This window comes from Polypterus senegalus, chromosome 6, assembly GCF_016835505.1.
Source record: "Polypterus senegalus isolate Bchr_013 chromosome 6, ASM1683550v1, whole genome shotgun sequence".
Taxonomy (NCBI): Eukaryota; Metazoa; Chordata; class Cladistia; order Polypteriformes; family Polypteridae; genus Polypterus; species Polypterus senegalus.
The window spans coordinates 63,909,755-63,931,177 of record NC_053159.1 but is presented as its reverse complement, the minus strand read 5'-3'; the positions used below and the strand labels follow the sequence as shown (position 1 = coordinate 63,931,177).

General features: G+C 35.6%; 1 protein-coding gene across 10 annotated transcripts in view; it reads right to left on the bottom strand.

The window, feature by feature from the left end:
* ubr4 (ubiquitin protein ligase E3 component n-recognin 4) overlaps positions 1-21,423 on the bottom strand; it is a 196,896-nt gene that overhangs the window by 89,659 nt on the left and 85,814 nt on the right. For 4 of the 10 annotated variants that reach the window (XM_039756137.1, XM_039756142.1, XM_039756141.1 and 1 more), the window contains exons 38-57: positions 16,245-16,415; positions 15,979-16,161; positions 15,599-15,757; positions 12,373-12,525; positions 11,963-12,190; positions 11,570-11,727; positions 11,309-11,480; positions 10,834-11,035; positions 7,713-7,876; positions 7,368-7,584; positions 5,361-5,577; positions 4,770-4,802; positions 4,369-4,432; positions 3,552-3,689; positions 3,230-3,407; positions 2,990-3,130; positions 2,784-2,905; positions 2,588-2,699; positions 1,035-1,165; positions 762-939 (exon numbers count right to left, since the gene is read on the bottom strand). In XM_039756137.1, coding sequence (XP_039612071.1) covers positions 762-939; positions 1,035-1,165; positions 2,588-2,699; positions 2,784-2,905; positions 2,990-3,130; positions 3,230-3,407; positions 3,552-3,689; positions 4,369-4,432; positions 4,770-4,802; positions 5,361-5,577; positions 7,368-7,584; positions 7,713-7,876; positions 10,834-11,035; positions 11,309-11,480; positions 11,570-11,727; positions 11,963-12,190; positions 12,373-12,525; positions 15,599-15,757; positions 15,979-16,161; positions 16,245-16,415 — 3,121 coding nt within the window. The remainder of the gene's footprint in view (positions 1-761; positions 940-1,034; positions 1,166-2,587; positions 2,700-2,783; positions 2,906-2,989; positions 3,131-3,229; positions 3,408-3,551; positions 3,690-4,368; positions 4,433-4,769; positions 4,803-5,360; positions 5,578-7,367; positions 7,585-7,712; positions 7,877-10,833; positions 11,036-11,308; positions 11,481-11,569; positions 11,728-11,962; positions 12,191-12,372; positions 12,526-15,598; positions 15,758-15,978; positions 16,162-16,244; positions 16,416-21,423) is intronic. The other 6 variants (XM_039756138.1, XM_039756146.1, XM_039756144.1 and 3 more) reach the window with 4 other exon arrangements.

The following is a 21,423-nucleotide window of genomic DNA, read 5'->3' as shown; positions in this document are numbered from 1 at the left end:
AGGACGCTGGCGGAGAAGTGCGCACAATTTTAAGGTGGGACAGATCTACGAGTTCTTTCGTAGACTCTGGTAACTTTAGTGTTAAAGGGAAGCCTTTTGGTGTTGCTTATTCACCCTTCATCATAAACCCTCTTCCTTCATCAAGTTCAACATAATCTTCCACTCCATTTTTATCATTTTGTATATTTCCTTTAGGTATATTTCTACCATCTTGTGTGATTATTACAGCTCCAATCTTTTCCTTCTTGCCAAAACTTCTTGGACTGGTTGCCTGCTTATCTACTGCTCTCTATTCAAAGTAAACATTCTTTCTGGACACACAGAAAAAAATAAATGACTCCACTATCCCCCCACATCTCAAAAGAACAGAAAGAGAAATATGACTATCAATACCCTAAGAAGCTTTAGTAATCTGGTAGACAAACATATCATTCCCATCTTCCATCATATCACAACACTCCAAATTTATAAGGTATAAACCAATTTCAGATTATTAAACTGAAAACATCCTTGTTTAGTGTAAGGGCGGCTTAAGTGATGAATAATACAAAACCTGTCAACTATGAAGAATGAATTAAATATATATTCATATAATAAAATTTCTAAATGAAACTTTGACAACTTTTAAAATATATTAAGGCAATATAGTGAGACTTAATTACCTAGCCAAACAAGATTGATGACTTCTTTTCCTGCAGATATTTTAGGTACTTGAATACCAAAACAATAAACTTAAAACTTTAGAAACAATGGAATATCACCTTGCTGATCTTGCTGTAAACTGAGAGCAATTGCCAGTTCCACCATGGTTTCATCATCAGCATCTGGGGGAATGTCTAACATAGGAGGGAAGCCCTCTGCTCCAGCTAATAGAGCCTCCAGAGGGGATGGGTTTCCATTGGTAACATTCTCTGCAGATTCTAACACCATGGACTCCGACTAAAATTGAGACAGAGAAGGGAATTATATAACAACCACCTATTCTGTAACAAGTTAATCACTTACAAAATATTCTCAAATCCATCAAAACTCACCACCATCTCAAAATCTCCATGGTCCACCTCATTCTGTTCCTGGCTCTCCTGACGTACACTCTCACTTCCTGTTATTCCAGAGGACTGCATCTTATCATCTGCATCATCCTCATCATCATCATCTTTATCTCCTGTTGTGTGTGAAAATTAAGGACAGAGAAGCCATTCCAAAACATAATATAATCTGTCACGTGCAGTCTATAATACCTTCATAATAGATCTTTATAGTGCAGTCCTTGTGTCAGCAGTAAACATAATCAATAACTTAAATATCACTGCTATTTATACTCTGGTTATGCAGATGTGATTTTTTGATAAATTTACATAATTATACATTGATACTGCTTTTATTTATATATACATTTAGACATTAAACGTTCCCGAAGTTTAACTAATTCAGTAAATTGGAGTAGCAATTCAGGGTAGCAACTCAGGCTTTAAATGTGGAGAGTTATGACGATATTCCAGAAGATGATGACTGTATTTGGATAAATGTATATTTTTGTACATCATTAAATAAAAGATATCCCCTGAAAATAAGCCCTGGCACCTCTTCTGGAGCAAAAATTAATATAAGACCCTGTCTTATTTTCGGAGAAACATGGTATGTATAAAGATAATTTTTGTACATATTTTAATTGTATGTATTTTTAAAAAATTGTTTTAATATTTTTATGATCGCTTAACAATAATCCTACCAGATTTCATTTTGTTAATAAAAAATGAACAGTTAAGCACTGTGGTCTATAGTTTACAAACAGCAAAATTTAAAATCTAAACATACAAATGTATTATCTCCTGCTGAGATAGCAATGATGCAAGATTTACAGTCAAAATATCCAGGAATGTTCTGTTATAAAGTACCTAAAATGACAAAATTTTACTTCCCACATATAACTGTCTAAATTTTAATTTCATTGAGCCCCTCTCAAAAGGGCTTCCATCTATTAATTAATATTAGTGCATAAGCGCCAAATGTTAACCAAAGAATTCATCAAATTGAATGAAGTGCACATATTACAAGGCCACTGTTTGGTAAAGTCATTTGAGCTGCAATCTTTGCAATCACTTTGCTTTTGATATCGCCGATTTTTTTTTTTTGGTAAAATTAATGTGCTGTACTGTCTTTGCACCCATATTCCTTATTACATACCTATGTGTAGGGTTTTGCTGGTAGACTACATTTTTATCATACCAGATTATTTTCATTAATAACAGCTCAATGCACAGTTACTCCTGAGAAAATGAACATAGCTAATAATATACAGACTAATAGGCTAATAAGTATTTTAATTTATATTATTAAGCTGCTTGTTTTTAAATTACAAGAAATAATGCAGTTTGAAACAGTCATGAATAACATCATTTAACATAGTATTTGTGTCTGTTTTAAAGGTGGTAGTGTTTGTTTTAACAAGCTGTACTGTTCCACAGGACAAAGTTAAATGAATTTAAACAGCCTTCAGCACTTCATTTGTAATATACTTAGTTCAAGTGCATTAAGTTTAGGCCCATCTCACTATAAAAGCTTTTATCATGATGATTTTGCTTACCTGTGGGTGTGTTGCTGCGAGGAGGAGAAGGCAAGGTCACATGTCTTCGCTTGTTTCGAGGTCTTAGAACTCTTATCAGAGCCTGTTTACAGGCAAAACTAACTGATGTGTCCTGAAGCACAAAGATCATATACATTAATAATTTTTAGGGTTTTTCCATATTTTTGACATTACAAATTTAAATTGCTTTGCTCACTGGACATAGAAGCATCTGCATGTAAATCTTGGAAGCAGCGTTGATGCAGTCCAGCTCACATGTACAATAGCCATGAATGATGTCTACCAGGGCATTAACAGTGGCCTCAACATGGGTCAATCCTACAGCATGACATAAGAGAAAGGTACTTGGTAAAATAAGAGAAAATGTAAAAGTATAAGAGATATCTTGAGCTCTGACTTTACCTGGTAAGCAAGCGGGTGCCAAAAAGGCATTCTTGGGCTTTAAAGCATGTAGCTTCCAGAACTGAGTTATCAGTTGCATAATAAAATTACAGCCTTCATTCTCAGACGTCTTCTGTCCATCTTTAGACTCTTCTGAACATTCTAAAAATAAAAAAAATATATATTTTTTTAAGTATAGTGTAGGATATGTAAAATGGGGTCATTGATGGAGACTTGAAATTATATTTCTAAGAATCATGCCTGCTTCTGGAGGCAGTGGTATCTTGGACTCAGTAAAATGAACCAAGTTATTTGGCCTCATAATGGCAATGGAACGAGCTGTGATCACCAGCCTCTGGAACACCTCTGGATCAAGGTCCTTGCCATCTTTACTGCAGCTATTCAGGCACTGAACTGCATTACTTAAAAGGGATTGATCCTACAATGAAAAAGTACACAATGACGATGACTGACAAAAATACAGGCAGATAAAATACCTTTCTAAAAAGAAACAAAACAAAATCTATCACTGAAAGGGGAAAGAGATCACATTTTAGACTAAAATTATAAAGGCTTAATGTACCTTGTGATTGTGATAGGCAGTGCGGCTGGTATGCAGGCTTGCAAGTAGACCCTTTGTTTGTTGCTGAACTCCAGGAGGAGTAGGAATAGAAAGAAGCAGTGTGGCTAACTCCAGGGCTGATGCCTTGTTCCTTTCCTGCTTAAAAAGGAGGCAAAAAAGAAAAACAAATTTAAATATTTTAATTAGATTAGTATGAAAACACAAGGTCTTTCAGAATCAGTACAACAAACAAATACTAATAAAGTTTCCCTGGCATGGCTCCAACATAAATGGACCATCACTGCATAGAGGATAAAAAATTATTACAACTGGGCTTTCTTTGGAAGGAAAGGAAGATTTATGCTCAAAGAAAAGACAAAGCAGTTTTTGTTCCATAGAATTATGAAACTCCATATTAATTTAAAAAAAAAACAATAACTTACCAATATACATTTGAAAACAGCTAAATATACAACTGAGGAAAAATATAAATTTTAACTCAAACTTTCTCCAAAAAAGAAATTTAGTTTTCAAATAACTGACATTAAAAACATGTTCAAAAATGATAGTAAATAGTTTTCTTTTCTTTGCAAACAAAGTGTTCACTTAATAAATCTGTTGACAAATGTAGTAACAAGATATTTATGTTTATTAATCATAACCTGGCACAAGGTAGTGGTATGTCTGATGTAACTAAGATCGATACTGAGACTAGACATTAAATGGAGATTTAGATGGTTGCATGATTGGCCATCAAATATCACTGGAGAACACAATGAATATGACACAACAGTTACTGGTTTCTTTTTTCTTTACATAAAGAACATTAAAGAGGTACCTTTTCAACTGTTGATCCTAAAGCAAAGCAGCTCTCAAGTGCCTCAAGGGCGCTCACCACTAGCCTGGAGAAAATAAGATTAAAAAAAAAAAAAAAATGACCATTCACTTCCATATGTAATAAAGGATTTCCAAAATGCAACACTTGCCAGTCTTGTTCACACAGCACTTCCAGGCATTTAATTATGAATTTGATGCTACCCAAAGGGTAGAAACATCTAAAAAGAAGGGCATAATCCTTAGTACATAACAAGAGACAACTCAAACACACACAGAATGCCCTCGATTTCCTACAGTAACCTAACTATAAATTAATGGACCTTTCACACACAAAGAGATTTCTTAAGGGGGGGAAAAAAATGCACACTCATGCAAAGAAGCAATAAAAGAAGGGCTACTAACCGGTCCAGTGTCGACAAGGACTCAGTTTCAGAACTTTTTTTTTTTTTTAAATATACATATAGGGAGCAAAGAAAAAAGAAAAACAAATGAGGATTAAACAAGAAAAAAAAAAAACAGACTGAATGGATTTACAGAAATGTGGACATGAAATTGTGTGAGTGTAATTTTAAATGATGTGTAAGCACCTACAAAAAATACTGAGGTACATTAGCTTGGATAGATGAACAGGAAAAGGAAAAACTTGCTACAATAGAGTAAAAAATGCAAATGCTCATATGCATGTGAGAATGCATGGTGGATGGCAGAAAGTAGACATAGAACAAGCTGCTTGATGATGAGTACTTTATAAATAGTAGAAAAGCACGATCCAAAGAGTCTAAGCAAACAAAAAATACACTTGCAGCAAGATAAACAGGCATGCAGAGGTCCAAGAAGTTTGCTACACCAACAGACTACACTTTCATAGAAATGATTTCATTTGTGTATGTTAAACCTGGTGCTCACTGGCTTCAAAATATTAATCTTTTGGGTCTATCTAATTTGCACTGGAAACTACATCACTATTCTCCTTTGTATTTCTTTCCAATTTACCTTTCTAGAATAGTCCCACTGGTTGTAGCTGGCACAGCAGGATCAGTGTCACAAGTGCCATTTCCTTGATTAAGATTTGGACTACAGACATTATTCACTGAAGTAGCTGCAAAGTCCTCTGGGGGCTCATCTGGCCATCCAAACTGCTCCTTAGTTTTGCCGTATATTTTAACAGAGTCAAGCATGGTAACACCAGCAGGATCAACAGAAGCACCAACTAAGAAATCAGATTGGCAGGAATTAATTTACACAACAGGAATAATACTTTAAACCCCTTAACCATTTAATTTTTCCCTACAATTAATCTCGGTTTAGAAATTAACAGAAGTTTTATTAGAGTTATTCCATAAATATCCAAATAATTGCCGATTAATTCTTGATCATTAATAACATATCACCCAGAAGTTAAATTAGTTAAAAGAAAGCCTTATAATTATGTTAATCGGATGGAAACCATTTCTCACTTAGTTGTGAAAAAGGCATCCATCATTTTATGACTACGTGGGTACAGAGATAGGAATTTTCATGGTAGAGGAAGAACAGGAAAAGGTGAAAAAAAGCATTGATTAAGCTAGCCTGAGGTTATTCAACTACATCTTAATGATGAGTGACAACTGTAGGTTTTGCTGAAAGAAAAATAACCTCCAAATGAGTCTGTCCTTTACTTTTAATGTACAAAAATATTAATTACAAAACGCATAATGATTCAAAATTACTATGCAAGATCGGCATATATAACACATTCAGAAAACCTACAATAATTTAGTAATTTTATTGAAAAAACAATTAATTGATGTGGCAGTAGTAATATTGTAATATGCTTGAGATTCCAGGTACTCCTGTTTTCCTCCTACAGCCCAAAGACGATCTTATGAGTTAAACTAACTGGTGATTTCAAGATTGTCCCAACAAAAGTGTAAGCGTGTGGATGTGCCTGGCAATGAACTGACATCAAATCTGTGATTGGTTAATGCTTTCTATACAACACTGCTAGAAAAGACTCTGGCTTCCACGCCATAAAACTGGTTTTAGTGGATTCAATACTGTATGATAACATGTGAAGAGCTCACTGCCACAACTATAGATGCCAGAAAGGAGTCTGGAAGATGAGCAGTGCATTCACTATTCTTCAAAACTGAACTTGTTTCTTCTACATTGCCAACTTCTCCAAAGGTATATACCATAGAAACTAACAAACCAATCATGACAAAAAAAGGAAACAGCATTAATGCACTAATTAATATGGTCATTGTTAGACAATCATCAAATTGTGATTTCAAAGACCAATATGTACAGAAAAATCTATTTAATGATTACAAAAAGGACTTTATGGTTATAACACTAAGAAATCTACTACTATACCACTCTAGGATAGAATACGCATTATTTGCTCACTTCCTACAGATAAAACTGAAATTTGAAAGTTGAAAACATGATTTTTACCATGATATCTTATGATCTTGTTTAAGCTGTCATCGACAAACGTACTTGTACAATCCAAATATAATGTGTACTTTTGAATATCATATTAAACATTCTGTTAAGAGTGAAAAGCAACTGTGGTAACAAGGAGGGACTACTTTTCAAAGATGATATTTTTGCCACAAACTACAGTACATCATATTATACTGTTAAATGGCACATAGTGGTCTCATGTCTTGGAAACTATTAATGTATCAGTTTTAAGTCAGGCAAGAAGAAAAAGAGAATGGGTTAGAATGTAGAGTTTGGCTACTTCAGAAGTTTGCTAAAGAAAACTTTGTTTTCTATGGTTTGGTATATTCATATTAGCATTGTTTTTAAAAAATAGTTAATTTAAACCAGACAGTCTAGCTATCTAAATAATTTAGCATTGTTCAAAAGAACATTTAAATATAGTGTAAAGTAACTAGGCATTATCAAATGCCCCAAATAAATACTGCTATAAGGACTCAAAAGACTAATAATTAAAACGAATGACTTAATGATAAAAAAAAACAAAAAAAACGGCATAAATTAAAATCATACTGAAGATGGTCAGCTTCTTGTCTGCCTGCAGTGCCTCTTCACGGGTAAACGGAAAATCAAACCAACGTGAACGAGTCAGATTCATTTGCATGGTGCGGCCAAAGATTTCCAGATACGAAGGAGCTCTTTCAATGGCTTGAGTGCCGACCTGTACTCTCATTCCTGTCATCACCATTGAATTATTATTATTTACCACTTCTACTGTGAACCCACCAGGCTGAAAAACAAATGTAAACATTTTAGTTAACTTTGAAGAAGCTACTAAACAAGAATAAACTGAAATAGTTGTTTGTAAGTCAATATAAGTTTAATAATTCTTAAAAAATATGCACCAGTCCTCCTTACCTTGGTGCTGGCAACATACATTCCTGTAGAATTGAGACGGTGTTTTATCTGCTGGACATTGTAGACCTGCAGGAGGTCATTACCTCCAAATTCCACATCTGTCAACTGCTGGTTGTGCTCAAAAAAGTCAACTGGGAAGGTAACCTGGGTGGAAGTGCGGGCAGCTAAAACAAGTTGAAAAGATGACAGAATGGCATTAAAAAATTCTGAAATTATTCAAAGACAGACTTTGACCATGTAGCACAGGGCTATAGTTAGATATTTGTTATCAAGACATAATATCCAAAACTAAAAAATCAAAGACATCATCTTTTAGTTAATGATTTAAATATATAAGAGCATGTATACTTACATTTAAGCAATGTTTAATTGCCAATATCAATTAATTGATTGTGTGAGAATATATATATTTGTTGTTAGAGAAAAGGTGAAAACTTTTTTTTTTTTTTTAATCATTCTTTAAAGAAAAAAAACTAAACAATATGGCAGCTTATAATTATGAGAAGCATTTTATTTTATGCTATATGTCATGGCCAAACAATCTGAGAATGACAAGTATTGGTTTTCACAAAGTTTGCTGCTTCAGTGTTTTTAGATCTTCTTGTCAGATGTTTCTATGGTATACTGAAGTATAATTACCGGTACAAGCAATTCATAAGTTTCAAAAGCTTTTATTGACAATTAGATTAAGTTTATGCAAAGAGTCAATATGAAATGCTTGTAATTATACTTCAGAATACTATAGAAACATCTGACAAAAAGATCTAAAAACACTGAAGCAGCAAACTTTGTGAAAACCAATACTTATATCATTCTCAAAACTTTTGGCCACAACTGCATTATGGATAAATATTTTATTAGTTGAAGTATGTATTTTAAAGAAATTCTACAGTATTTTAGTATTTTTATGGTCCCTGAACAGTAAGCCTACTAAATTTAATTTTGTTATTAAAAAACGAACAGTTAACACCTGTGGTCTATAGTTTAATTATAAAAACTACCGAAGTTAACACGATAATATAGGATCATAAGGCTTCAATGCTTCTTTTTTTTTTAAAAAGGGAAAAAGAAAGGCAAAAAAAGAATTGTCTTATCAAGTAACATGAAATTGGTGATCGGCCTAAAACTAATCAAACAATCCCTAGATGTTAACGGTTTTAATAAAATACTGACTATATTGAATCATTTGCAAGGGTTGCCAAGCTTGGTTTCTTCAAAAAAAAAATTTTTATTTATACCCTCCGTAATAAGCAGATGTTGGATATTTTTTCTTTTCTTTCGAGACAGCAGAGAGTACAGCCAAATTTTATACTGCAATCACCTATTCAATGGGAGGGTGAATCTCCTGCCTTATAAAGTTTCTGTTACCCTAATTGTTGATGCCCCTTGCCCCACCTTTCCATGCTGATTGGTCATTTGACTATATTTAGTTTTGGCACAATTTAAGCATAGTCTTTAATTGAAATGCAATACGTTTGCTTTAGTTTTAGCTATCACATATGATCTATGGACATGAATACACTTTTGTATTGCTTTTTAAACTGAAGTGAAAACTGTGTGCCATCGTGAAAAGCAATCATTCATTTAGTTGATGTTTTTAATTATGACACAATACATAACCATTTTTTACATAATCACTTTTTATTTACATATGCTTGAGCATGTGTGTTTACAGAAAAATGCAACATGGAGGAAAGAGATTACTCTATTTACTTCAGGGATGCACTTCTATGTTTAGTGGTTGTTTGCTAGCTAAAAGGATAGATATAAGAAAAGTTATAAAATTAAATAAACTATTAATCCCAAGGAAGTACACAATCCAAGTTACACTATTATCTTTCCTAGGCTCAGTACAAAATAATGACTGAGGAAGGAGCCATTGGAAAAAGGAAAAAAATTTTAAGAGAATGCTACAACTGAAAATCATTGGAAAAGACATGCAGTGCGACTATGGCCGAACGACTGATCACCTGGACCTGCATTAGACTTGGTGTCTCAAACTATATTTCAAACTACAAAGCATTAGAAGACGGTAGGCACCTACAGAATTTCACTGACTATTTATGACAAAATTGCATAGCACATTAAGTAATCTCACAGCATCTTATTTCATGTAACTGTAGCTTTAGTATGGTGGAAATAAGCTAAAGGCGCACCTGTTTTGGAAAGATGATGTTGGGGCTGAAAAGGTTGTGACCACTGTTTATAAGCACTGACCATTACATAAGCAATATATCTGAATGCATTACAATCATGTCATTCAATTTTATGTCTCCCTCTTTTTCATCCCGTTGCAAATGGTGATTTTCACTACAATATTCACAATACAATGTGCAACCAACAGCCACTGAAATAAAACAGGCAGGCTACATCATACCATCTTTAAATAGTATATTTTCCCATGACAAATCTGTCATTTTATAATGGAAAAAAACCTATAAATATATGTACTGCTTAAGTTAAAAAAAACTTTCCACAGAAAGATGTGCAATTTTCAATTTCTAGAACATAATGCAAACTAAGTATCGTTTCTGACACAACAATTGTCCAGATCCTAGCATATAATTTGCTAATATGAAAATTATCTATTTAATTTTTGGCAAAATTTAGCTAGACAAATGCTGCCTAAGTGGTTATGACTCTGACTATTTTATATTGTGTGGCAAAAAAGCAACACTCAAAAAACACAACTCACCATTCATTATAAGACATGCAAATACAGTTTCATTATTTGAATAGTGAATATTTAGTGGTTAACATGTTAACATGTGCACTTCTATAAATGTTTTCAAAAGATATTACTTGTGCTATGCAATATGTTTATATTAAATGGATTGAATTAGCACTGAAAATTTTAAATCCTCCTTAAAGCTGAAATGATTTAGTTTAAACTTGAGGTGGGGATTAGGAGGCAGGGTTTTGATTAGTCTCTTAAAAACATTCAAGTTAGATTTACGAGGATCAACTAATAATATGGTATCAATGCATTTATTTTCTTATATTCATTTTACAACTTCAAAATATAATGGAAGATAGGAATTCCACAGGAAAAAAAAATAAAAAATGGATAACTAAAAACTGATAATGCCAATAATTATTAGGTTATTTAAAAAATTTTAACCTGTAGCTGCTGCTTTGCGCTTGCGAACTGGCTTCATGATGCTGATAACACTACTTGGCTGTAAAGAGGGTTGCAACCAGAAGGATGTATTATCAACATTGGCCATGTAGATGCGGAGACTGCCATCTTCACACAAGAGGATCATTGTTGTTCTCTGTTGTTCATTGCTGGCAGTATGACGAATAGCAACCATGTCCTGAATCTATTAAATAGGAAAAAATAATAAAGAAATGTTCTGGTCATCACACTGTTCCAATAGTTTTAATATGTAAACAAAATGAAGCCTAAAAAAGTGTGCAGAAACTGAATGGCAAGTCTCTGTGTATGCAAATGAGATCACACAAAAAAGTTTCACATAGAAATAGGTCTGTTAAAAGGTTCCAAATTAAGCAGCATATATATATATCCCATTTATAAACCACAGTATCTCCAGCACCATATGGAAAACTAGGTCCAGAGATCTTGGGCATGGTACCTTGGCCTTTGCTGGAAGAGTCTTGATCTCTTGAATAAGAAATGTGTCAGGCTTCACCATCATCACTAAAGGCACTCCAGTTGTCTGTTGAACACAACAGACAAGTCCAGGATGGTTCATCACCTCTGACCATTGGCAGAGGGCAGGTGAGGTTTTACTGCCTCCATTTGAACTAAGAAGAAAAGAATACTTAAATGATCTGAACTAACAATTAATGATACTTGGTTGAAAGGTTACTTATCATACTGATTACAAGGTTACCTCTTAACATTAATGGCAAAAAGGCTCTGCATCTCTAAAGTGTTTCTGTTCATAGTTGCTGCAAATGATTTGCCCTGGCTATAGCTAAAAAACAACATCTGCAAGACATGAGAGAAATACACAGACACACCACCTCCGGCCACCTGTCCATTGCTGTCCTGAAAGGAAAAAAGATACAGGAAACAAGGTATAAAACTAGGTAAGCAGAGAAATATTAAGAGCTTTAAAATATGCTTTCATCTTACACTAATTATATAAAATGGTCAGACAATGTTAATTAAGACAATGCATTATAAAGTTTAGAAATATTTAAACAACACTTCCCCACCTTCATAGCAGTCTCCGGACATGTTCCTTAGACTACAACTAACAAATAAGGTAATTTCTATGTACCTTTAGGTCCTCATGGTTGATTTCCAGAACATTGGTAACATAGAATGGACCATGCTGTGCACTGCTCGACTCTTCCATAATCTGAGTATAAATGTAACCAGCTGAAGACATGATAACAATGATGTTTCTTCCTTCCTCATTAAACAGAAAGGAAGCATCCCGAATTTTGGAACTTGGCAGCAAGAAATAGTACATAGGGCTTAGTGCATCCACTGACAGGTCATAAATCTGAGTAGTGAAAAAGTATAAAATATCATGAATGAATGGATGAAGGAAAAAAAAAAGAAAAGAAATGGGCAAACAGTCTTATATTCTATTTTAGGCCACATCACATAAACGATATGATAGAAAGGAAATACAATTTAACAAAATTAAAAAAAAAAACAAAAAAAAACAACAAATCGTACTACCTTTACAAAGTCTGCTGTTATAATGGCAAGCTCCGTTTGAGACCCAGGTAGCCATATTGCTTTGATGATGAAGTTGCCTGTAGCAAGCTGAGGGTGAAGAACAAGGTGATCCGACACTGAGCCTGTGCTGCTAAAGGTCAACACATGACAGTCCTGAAAAAAATGACAAGGGATTCAAGTTAAGGTACCACAACAAACTATGACCACCATGATTAAAAAAATTGGTTCATTATTACACTTTCCTGGGGCCTCATGCATAACGCTGTGCGTAGAATTCGCACTAACACATGACGTAAGCACAAAAGCTGAAATGGTGCTTACGTACAGAAAAATCCTGATGTGTATATCTGTGCGTTTGCCCACTTCCGCTCCATAAATCCCAATCAGCGTGAAAAGTAACGCATGTGCACGCGCCTTCTGTCCCGCCCCGTCTCCTCCCAGAATTACGCCTCTTTGAATATGCAAATCAATATAAATAGCCTTTAAGCTCAGCGTTCTGAGAAAAGGCAATGGCAAAATATAAGAATTACAGCGAATACCAAGTGGAGGCAAAGAAAAACTATTTGTTGGTTTATACAGTGGTATAATCAACAAAAGGAAGTTGATCGAGTGACATAGCGTGTTGGAGAAACTTGAAAGCTCAAGTTTACAAAGTCGCAAAGTGCCTGACATAAAAAAGTTGTCACATATCAAAGTCGCCATGAAAAGGCGAGACTTCGCCCACCATCTGAGTGTCATATGAAAGCTTATTAGGGTACAGAAGAAAAAAAAAAAGGCACACAGTAGGAAAAAAGTATGAAATGTTAACTTCAATCTTGAAATTTCCACTTTAATCACAGTTTATTTTGTCATTAAAGTAGAACATCATAAACTTCATCTTAAAATCGTTTAATTTACTACTTTCTTAAATCCCATTGTAACTAAAGTAGCACGTTAAATGCTTTGTTTTGTATTTGATCTTTTGCTCTGTGTTTGAATCACTACGTGCTTCCGCTTTCTCTTTCACTGACTGGACACAGAATCCATTACATTCGTGATATTACAGCTCTCTGAATAATTAAAATACCGAGATGTATACGTGATATCTTTTTCATGATGATAGGAGTTAAAGCATGTCGTTAAACAGGGGAACACGATGCGTGATTGTGTGTGACCTTCGATGAAATTATTGTAGCAGTACTGTCTCTTTCAAACTTACTAATCTCCAATTCCTGTCCTTAGTTTTCTTTCTCCAAATACCCAATTGCCACAAAATCAGCTCTGTAATAGACGTTAAGCCATCTGTAAGCTTAAAACAACGATTCTTCAAAACTTTTAAGGAACAATGAAATATCTTTGTAGTACATGTTTAATTATCCTATCCATTTATCCTTCCATTATAGCGTCAGCCCCAGAAAGAATACAGCACAAGGTAGGATCAATACGTGAACTTGCTAGCGCTGCGGCACCGTGGCCTCACATGTTTAATTATTAACGATACAGATTTAAATGAAGTTTTATCTATATAATATAATCAACATACAGTGGAACCTCAGTTCACGAACATCTCGGAACATGTACAAATCGGTTTACGAAGTTCGCCAAACTTTTGCATCTGTTCACAACCACAGACTCCGTATACGAACAAGCCAGCTTCCCTTTCGGTTTGTGCGCGGCGATGATTTCTGCATGTGTTCAGTCTCTCCCTGTGCATTCCCTGTGCAGCAAGCTAGAGAGAGAGACACACACACACACCACACACACTGACACACGCACATGCGAGACACACACAGACAAACACACACGCGAAAGAGAGACACAGACACGCATGCATGCACACACACACACGCGCGCGCGAGACAGACAGGTAGACACACATGACGGCTGGACGCATAAGGCCGAGAAGGCAGTGAAAGAATGCACCAGGTTTGTTTTTAAAGAGACAGATCCGAGCATTGTTTTAACCTCGTATTTAATGAAGACATTTTTCTATTGGATTTTAACTTTCACTTCTGATTAGAGATCGGTTCTTAGCGTGCATTGTTGCAATGTTACTTTTCTTGGCGGTTTATTAAATTACAGATTTTTCAAATGTTCATTTTTTTCCCTGTGCTTAAAACTCATTTAAAAAAAAGTGTTTTTAGCGAGCGGTTCGTATCGCTATAACGCAAACTCTTGCAATGTTAGTTTTCTCTGTTGTTCAAGGTTTTCTCAGTGTTATTCAATGTTTTTACATTTAGTTTACTATTACACTGTGCATTCTATGGTATAATTAACTATATTTGTGCTTAAAAATCTTAAAAAAATACATTTACATACAGTTTGTACGGTCTGGAACGGATTAATTGTATTTACATACAATCCCATAGGGGAAAATCGGTTTACGACCAGAGTTTTGGAACGAATTATGGTCATGAACCAAGGTTCCACTGTATTTTGCTGCATTTCATCTTAAAAATGATATCGTCATCAGATGTAAATATGCGCTTTATAAAGTGGCGCAGGTTGTGCAATGTTATAACTGTAGTGCAAGTTTACACTGAGGTGATTGTACTTATAAGTGCAAACAGTTCTACAAGGAGAACTTGATGGACTGATTGATTGTTTAAAGTTCTTGGGATGAAACTGTTTCTGAACTGCGAGGTCCGTACAGGAAAGTCTCTGAAGCGTTTTGCCGTGGCTGAGGCAGCATGTGCTTGATGCTGTATACCGATAATTCTCTTTCCGATCAGCTGCTGCTGTGATTCTCCACTCAGGTACAGTGACATAAATATTCAGAGTGGTGCAGTGAGTGTAATATGGAAAAAGATGATCTGCTGTGGCAACACCTAATGGGAGAAGCTGAAAGAAGAAAAAAAAAGGTGCAGTGAGAGTAACAACGCTAAAGCAGTTATGGTATTTGGAATACTATGGCTATTCCCTGGACCATTATATTGTTACAAGTTAATTACAATCAGATGCATTACACTAATAAACAATATGCAGTAAGTTTCAGTGTATTTATAAAGCCGCATCAGGAAAATAAAGAGTAACCACACAGGAACAGTAGCACTGCTTTGACACTGGGTGTTGCCAGTCTGTAAAACTGAGCGGAGAACTTGCGTACAACAGGGTATCAGGTACCGTGGAAATGTGCGTGTCTTTACGCCAAGTGTAGGTTTTATACATCGCGATTTGAACATGAAAACGTTCTTACGCAACATTTCTGTGCGTACGCACCTTTATACATGAGGCCCCTGATGCTTACCTTCAGTCCACAGACAGCCAAGTAATCTTCATTACAGGGATTTCCAGTTAAACTGAGCACAGTAAAAGGTACAGGTGCAGATGCCAGCCGTGTCAGTGTGAGTTTCCTCTTGCTGGAGTCTGCCTGTTTCAGCAAGGCTGATAACTGTAGAACTGTGATCTGTAATAGTATCAGGGAAAACAAAACAATGTCAAATGGCTAAAGGAGTTCTAATTTTCAAATTTAAGCAATGCTTTGACATATCCATTGAAGAAAGGTGTTCATTGAATAATAATCATTTTAGATTTCTAACAATTTCTCCCATTCTCTCTCTCAGTTTAAAACCTACTATGACACAAGATAAAAACATTTAATTTGAAAAACTTTCACAAGCACCCTACCTTGCCTTTTTCATGACTAACTGCCAAGTGTTGGCGCCTTCCGTGAGGAGAAGATAGGACACACATGGCGACTCGGCGCAAAACATGGGCACTGATAAGTTGCCGGATTGTTTGGCCCTGATCTCCACTGTAATTCATGCGCACATTCTCAAAGGCTCCCTCCTGTGAGCCAAGAGTGGGTACCTATCCGCAGAAGAGGTCAATAAGAAAATTAATTTCTCAGTTTTGGCCCATCCCAGCACTCTGTGACAGATCATACTGCCTACCATGAGTTGGTCAGTCATTTCCACAGTTTTCTCAATGGTGTGTAACTCATTTAGAGCATGCTGGGCTCGGCTACTGCTGCCAACAGCAGATGCCTGCTGGAAATTGGTCTGAATGGCATCCATGAGGAAGTTCAGCATCTCAAGCACCAAGGAAGCAGTACAAGAAGATGACTGAAAGGAACAGAAAAACAAAACAGAAAAAAGTGTTATAATTTCCCCGAATCAATCCACTGTAAATATGGAAAAATCTAGACTAAAACATAATAAAAATCCGAACCTTTCAAGCAAGTAGTCTGAAAATAATGAGAGTTTACATATAAATCCAAACTGCAAAAATCTTATACAAGTACAAAAACAGGCACATGACAAATGTGTATATAAAGTATGACCTTTATAACATTCACAAAAAAAGATCCCAATACAGAAATATTTAGTAAAAACAAATAATGAAAAATTAAAGTTAACATTATCACTTTTGATCTTGCTGATTTTTTTAACCACCTTTTCCCAATTACAACTCCAAATCTGTAAAGGAAAAGAGACTGAACATGTTAAATCACAAACAAAATAAGTAAACGTGTTATATACTTGGACATACAAGTGGTACTTCGGTATACGTCCTTAATCCATTACAGGTCCTTGGACTTATACCAAACAGGACGTATACCAAACAAAATTTTCCCACAAGAAATAATGGGAAAATGATTAATCAGTTCCCATGAAAAAAAAATCCTATTGTTATTGGCATATTATACATTGATGGGGCTGTAAAAAATTTAAACACTGCTTAACACTAAAATGCATAAATACAAAAGCAATTAGATAAAATAAATGAAAATTTAACTTCACTTTACTTTTTAATAACGTCTTTGTTTTTCACAATCGTAGATACCGTTGTTCTCGGCATAAGGTATGCAGCAGCCATGTCCTGGATACGCATGCCACCTTCATATTCTTCAAGGTTCAATTCAAATTTACATGAAAAAACACAAAATCATGTTGTGACGATGCAGGTTTGCTGTAAGGTCACATCTGCTGTCCGGGAGCCCTTGAACTCTACACCGTCAGTAACGTTACCGATGAGCTTAGCAGTGAGGCACAACAAAGCACGGGATGGTGAAAAAGTGCAAACTGCTTTTATTAAAACAATCAACAAAACAAGGTGATCAAATTAAAGTGCAGTGTCCAAAGCTCAAATAAATAAATCCATAAAATCAGAAGTGAAACGTGGAGGTTAAAAACAATAGAAAAAAAGTCTTCGTAAAAACGAGGTTAAAATACAGCAGGAAGCATTCTTTTAAATAAAATTAAAAAAAAAAACAAACAAGAAGCCCGGTGCCTTTTTAGCTGGTGGCCCCCCCTGCTTCCCCTGTCTAGGCTTATCAACAGAGAAGTCGCCCTACTTGCAGCTGACCTTCACTCTGCCTGCTTCAGCTGTTCAGTTCACCTCTCCGATCCCTGGCTCCACTAGGCTCCTCCTGACAGCGACTTGGAACAGTCGCCCAAGTCCGACTCCCGCTGCCTTACGCGGAGAGTCATCCTCCTTTCGGTCAATCCTGCTCCATGATCACTCAGCGGGAGTGACCACTACTACTGTTCCCCGGGTGTCGGCCCAACACCCAGGCTCCCTGTTCAGCTGTAACGCGAGCCTGCGTGCACGCTCCCTCTCTCTCCCTCCACTGCTTCCTCCTTTCTCCTGCGTGCGTCCGTCCGTTGTTTCTTTCTTTCCTCCCCTTCTAGCCGACTCGCGCTTCTATTTATCAAGAGGGCATGACAGCTGAAATCAGCAGCCCCAGGAACAATCACGAATGCGGATGGTCTCTCACCTGTGCACTTAGGGTGATTCGCGATGTGGGCATTTCTCACCCGAGAACCACTTCAGTCACACAACCACCATGCCCCCTCACCAAGCTGTGAGCGCGGTGATTATTTTAAAACAGGCCTTTGACAGGAGCTGTGGACCTGCTATACCACACACGTGAAGATTCACAGAGAGTTATAGTGCAGGTTATTCACTTAATGCTAGCAACTGGCACACTGACGCTCGCGGGCAGTCGTGGCTTTGTCTCGAGAGAGGTCAACAAGGGTAGCGCGCGGTGTTCTAGCATGCAAGTCGTATTCCAAGCAAAATGTTTCGCGTCCAAACAGGACGTATACAAAGTTGGACTTATTCCAAAGCGGAAGTATACTGTGGTATACCATGGTATATAAATATATATTTATATACATTATATATTTATATATGTTAAAGTAATTAAATCTTTTGAAACAACCACCTCACTTATAGTGAAAAAATTTACATTTTCTTTAATTACTTAACCAATGTAAAATACACAAGAAATGTCTGAAAATGTATAAACATATACATGATCATTTTGAACCATATGATACTATTCAAAGCAATGAATTTTATGCATTGGTTAAATCAGTTTTTTTTTTTTTGCCATTTGCTATAAGTTCACAGTATGTAGTCAGGCTTGTACATCTTGTTTTCATAACTGGAAAATGATGTTGAAGTAGCCTAACTGGCAAGCAAGAGAGACAGCCAGTATTTGATTTTGTGCTGTAAAGAAAACAAATGCCTAAACTGAGCTAGCCTAAATGCATTTCATAAGCATTTGCTACCATCAAATGTAGTTGACTTTTAGAAACAGCTTCAGCCTTCCACCCCTAGATGTCAACTTGTGTGAATATACAGCTTAAAATAGTTAAAATATTGACTGTGTCCTAGATATATTATGACAAGTAGCTATTTTTTCAGTGGCTGTCATTCACTAGCTTCTTGGTGAAATGACTGCTTTTCTTCTTTTGTTCTAATGCAAACCACAGTTAATTTAGATGACCTAAAAAGCCTCTGCAAACAGCCTACTTCTGAAAAGAGTTTCGGCATTTTACTTAAGGATATTACAGCCCATAAAAAGAAGTGCGTTATGGGTCAATAGATGCATACATACATAAATGACCAATTACTGGCACAACTTCATTTAGTACTTTGTGCAGTACTCCTCTGCCACGGTAACAGCTCTGAGCCTTCTCCTATAATGCTTTATGAAGCTGGACAAAAACATTGCAAGGAATCTTGAGACCTTCATACAGAATCTGTCTAGATCATTCAGATGTTGAGGTCAGCTTTCAACTCGTCTCACGGGTTTCCAATAGGTTTAAGGTCAGTTGACCTAGATCACCAAGGTAAAACCTTTTATTTTGTGTTTCTTAAAACTGATGTTTGTGTTTATTCTGAAGTGCGCTCTGGATCATTGTCCTAAGCTTTCTAGCTATTAAGCCCTATTTTTGTCTCATCTGACCACAGAACCCAGTCCCAAAAAAAGTTCCAGTTACAAATGGCAAACTTAAGAGTTTATTGTTTGATGATGCTGGAAGCTTTTCTGGCAACCCTACCAAACATTCTGTGGCTACATGGGTGGTGCCCGAACAAATCCCCCCCCAAATTTTCTGACCCCAAGTTCCAACTAATATTTGCAATTCTGTAACAGTAACCCTTAAATATTTTTGACCACTCAAACCATCCTCCTTGCTGTGTGTGGAGCGAGTATAGAGACAGGTACTCGTAAAAGACGATTCTTAATATTTCCAGTTGCTTTACAACCCTAAACCTTTTAGAAATTTCCCTAACATGGTATTATCCCCCCCCAAAAAAACTGCACATATCCTATAGTACTCTTGGAGAAAAATGACCTGATACAATGGATTTATTTGATTTTAGGCATTTAAGAGTATTTTGCTCAGTAGTCTAAAAAATAATTTTAATAATGTGTAATTAAAATTCTGTGTAGCCAAAAAACTTCACAAAAATGTGGGTGCTACTGGAATCTTTGTAGTATTTCTTGTCAGATCATGCTCCGAGTGGATTAATGTTGAAAGAAATGCTTAGATTTGATTTTGAATTTTCTAACCCTTCTTATCCATAACAAGTTCACTTTAACGGTTGCTCTCATGTGCTCATAAGCTCTAGATTAACGCTAGTTATTTAAACTCATTAAATATCTTGCTTTTCATCTACTTGGTTTACCACTGAAGGGTTTTTACATTTGTATTACTTTTAAGTTGTGAGATTAAATTGATTTATACCTTTAAATCAACTTCACAGCTTCTGAACAAACTCTAAATTTAAAAGTCTGAATGAGTTGATTTCTCTAAAACCCAAAGTCTCAAAATTTTAATTTCCAAAAATAATGCTAAAAGTTGTAAAAGTTTTTTTCCATCTATTTTAATATTGATTGAATAAAGTACAATCATTCAGTCATCCAATGAAATTAATTATAATCGGATGTGACATTAAGTTTAATATCTCTAAACCCTACAGCTTTTTATACAGCTCCAAATTTCCCATCTAAGATATGGTTCATCTCCCATTTTAGACACTCTTAAATTTTTATGCAAAATATACAGCTCTCCATAAAGTTTTTGTAATTCATGCTTTTTATGCATGCTTACTCTATACTGTTACATTATGTATAAAATTGAACTTTTTACTTTAGGATAATTTAGGTAAGATGTAGGTTTTAAGTGAATAAACTGTATAACCAAGACTATAGCTCTATTCAAATGGGTTTAGTTTTACACCAGGGAGTGGTGTAAATAATTATTACTGGAGGACCGCAGTAATTTTTTTTGCACTTTAATCACTTGTTTACACATGCAGTTAGAAGGTGGATAGTGTGCAGCATCATCTGTGCTCTTACTGGTGTTAGGCAGATTCATTGATTGAAGTGTTTTGAGGAAAACACCTGAATTGAGAAACATTTTTCAATTCATATTTTCACAAACTCAGCAGCAAATAATTTTAACCTTTCATCAACTTCGACACTAAAGCTATGACTGAACAACAGAAAGCATAAAACTGAGCCAGTTACAATGAATCATTCCCTTTTACCACTAGTCCATTGTGATCTTTGAATGGCAATGTATAATCTGATTTTACAGAAAGTTTTTATCTGCAACAAGATCGGTTTATTTTTAACATATTCAATTTGCTCTCTGCACTCACAACACACAGTTTTGTTTAATTTGGGTCTCTGTAGGAGACTTTTTGGCTATATACAGTTTATTGTAATCAGAAGCTTATTCTGTGTCAGATCAGGTTAACAAGCGTACCCATTACTTTATACTGTTCAAATTCATTTCCCCTATTTTGAGTCCCACCTTCATGAGGCATTGG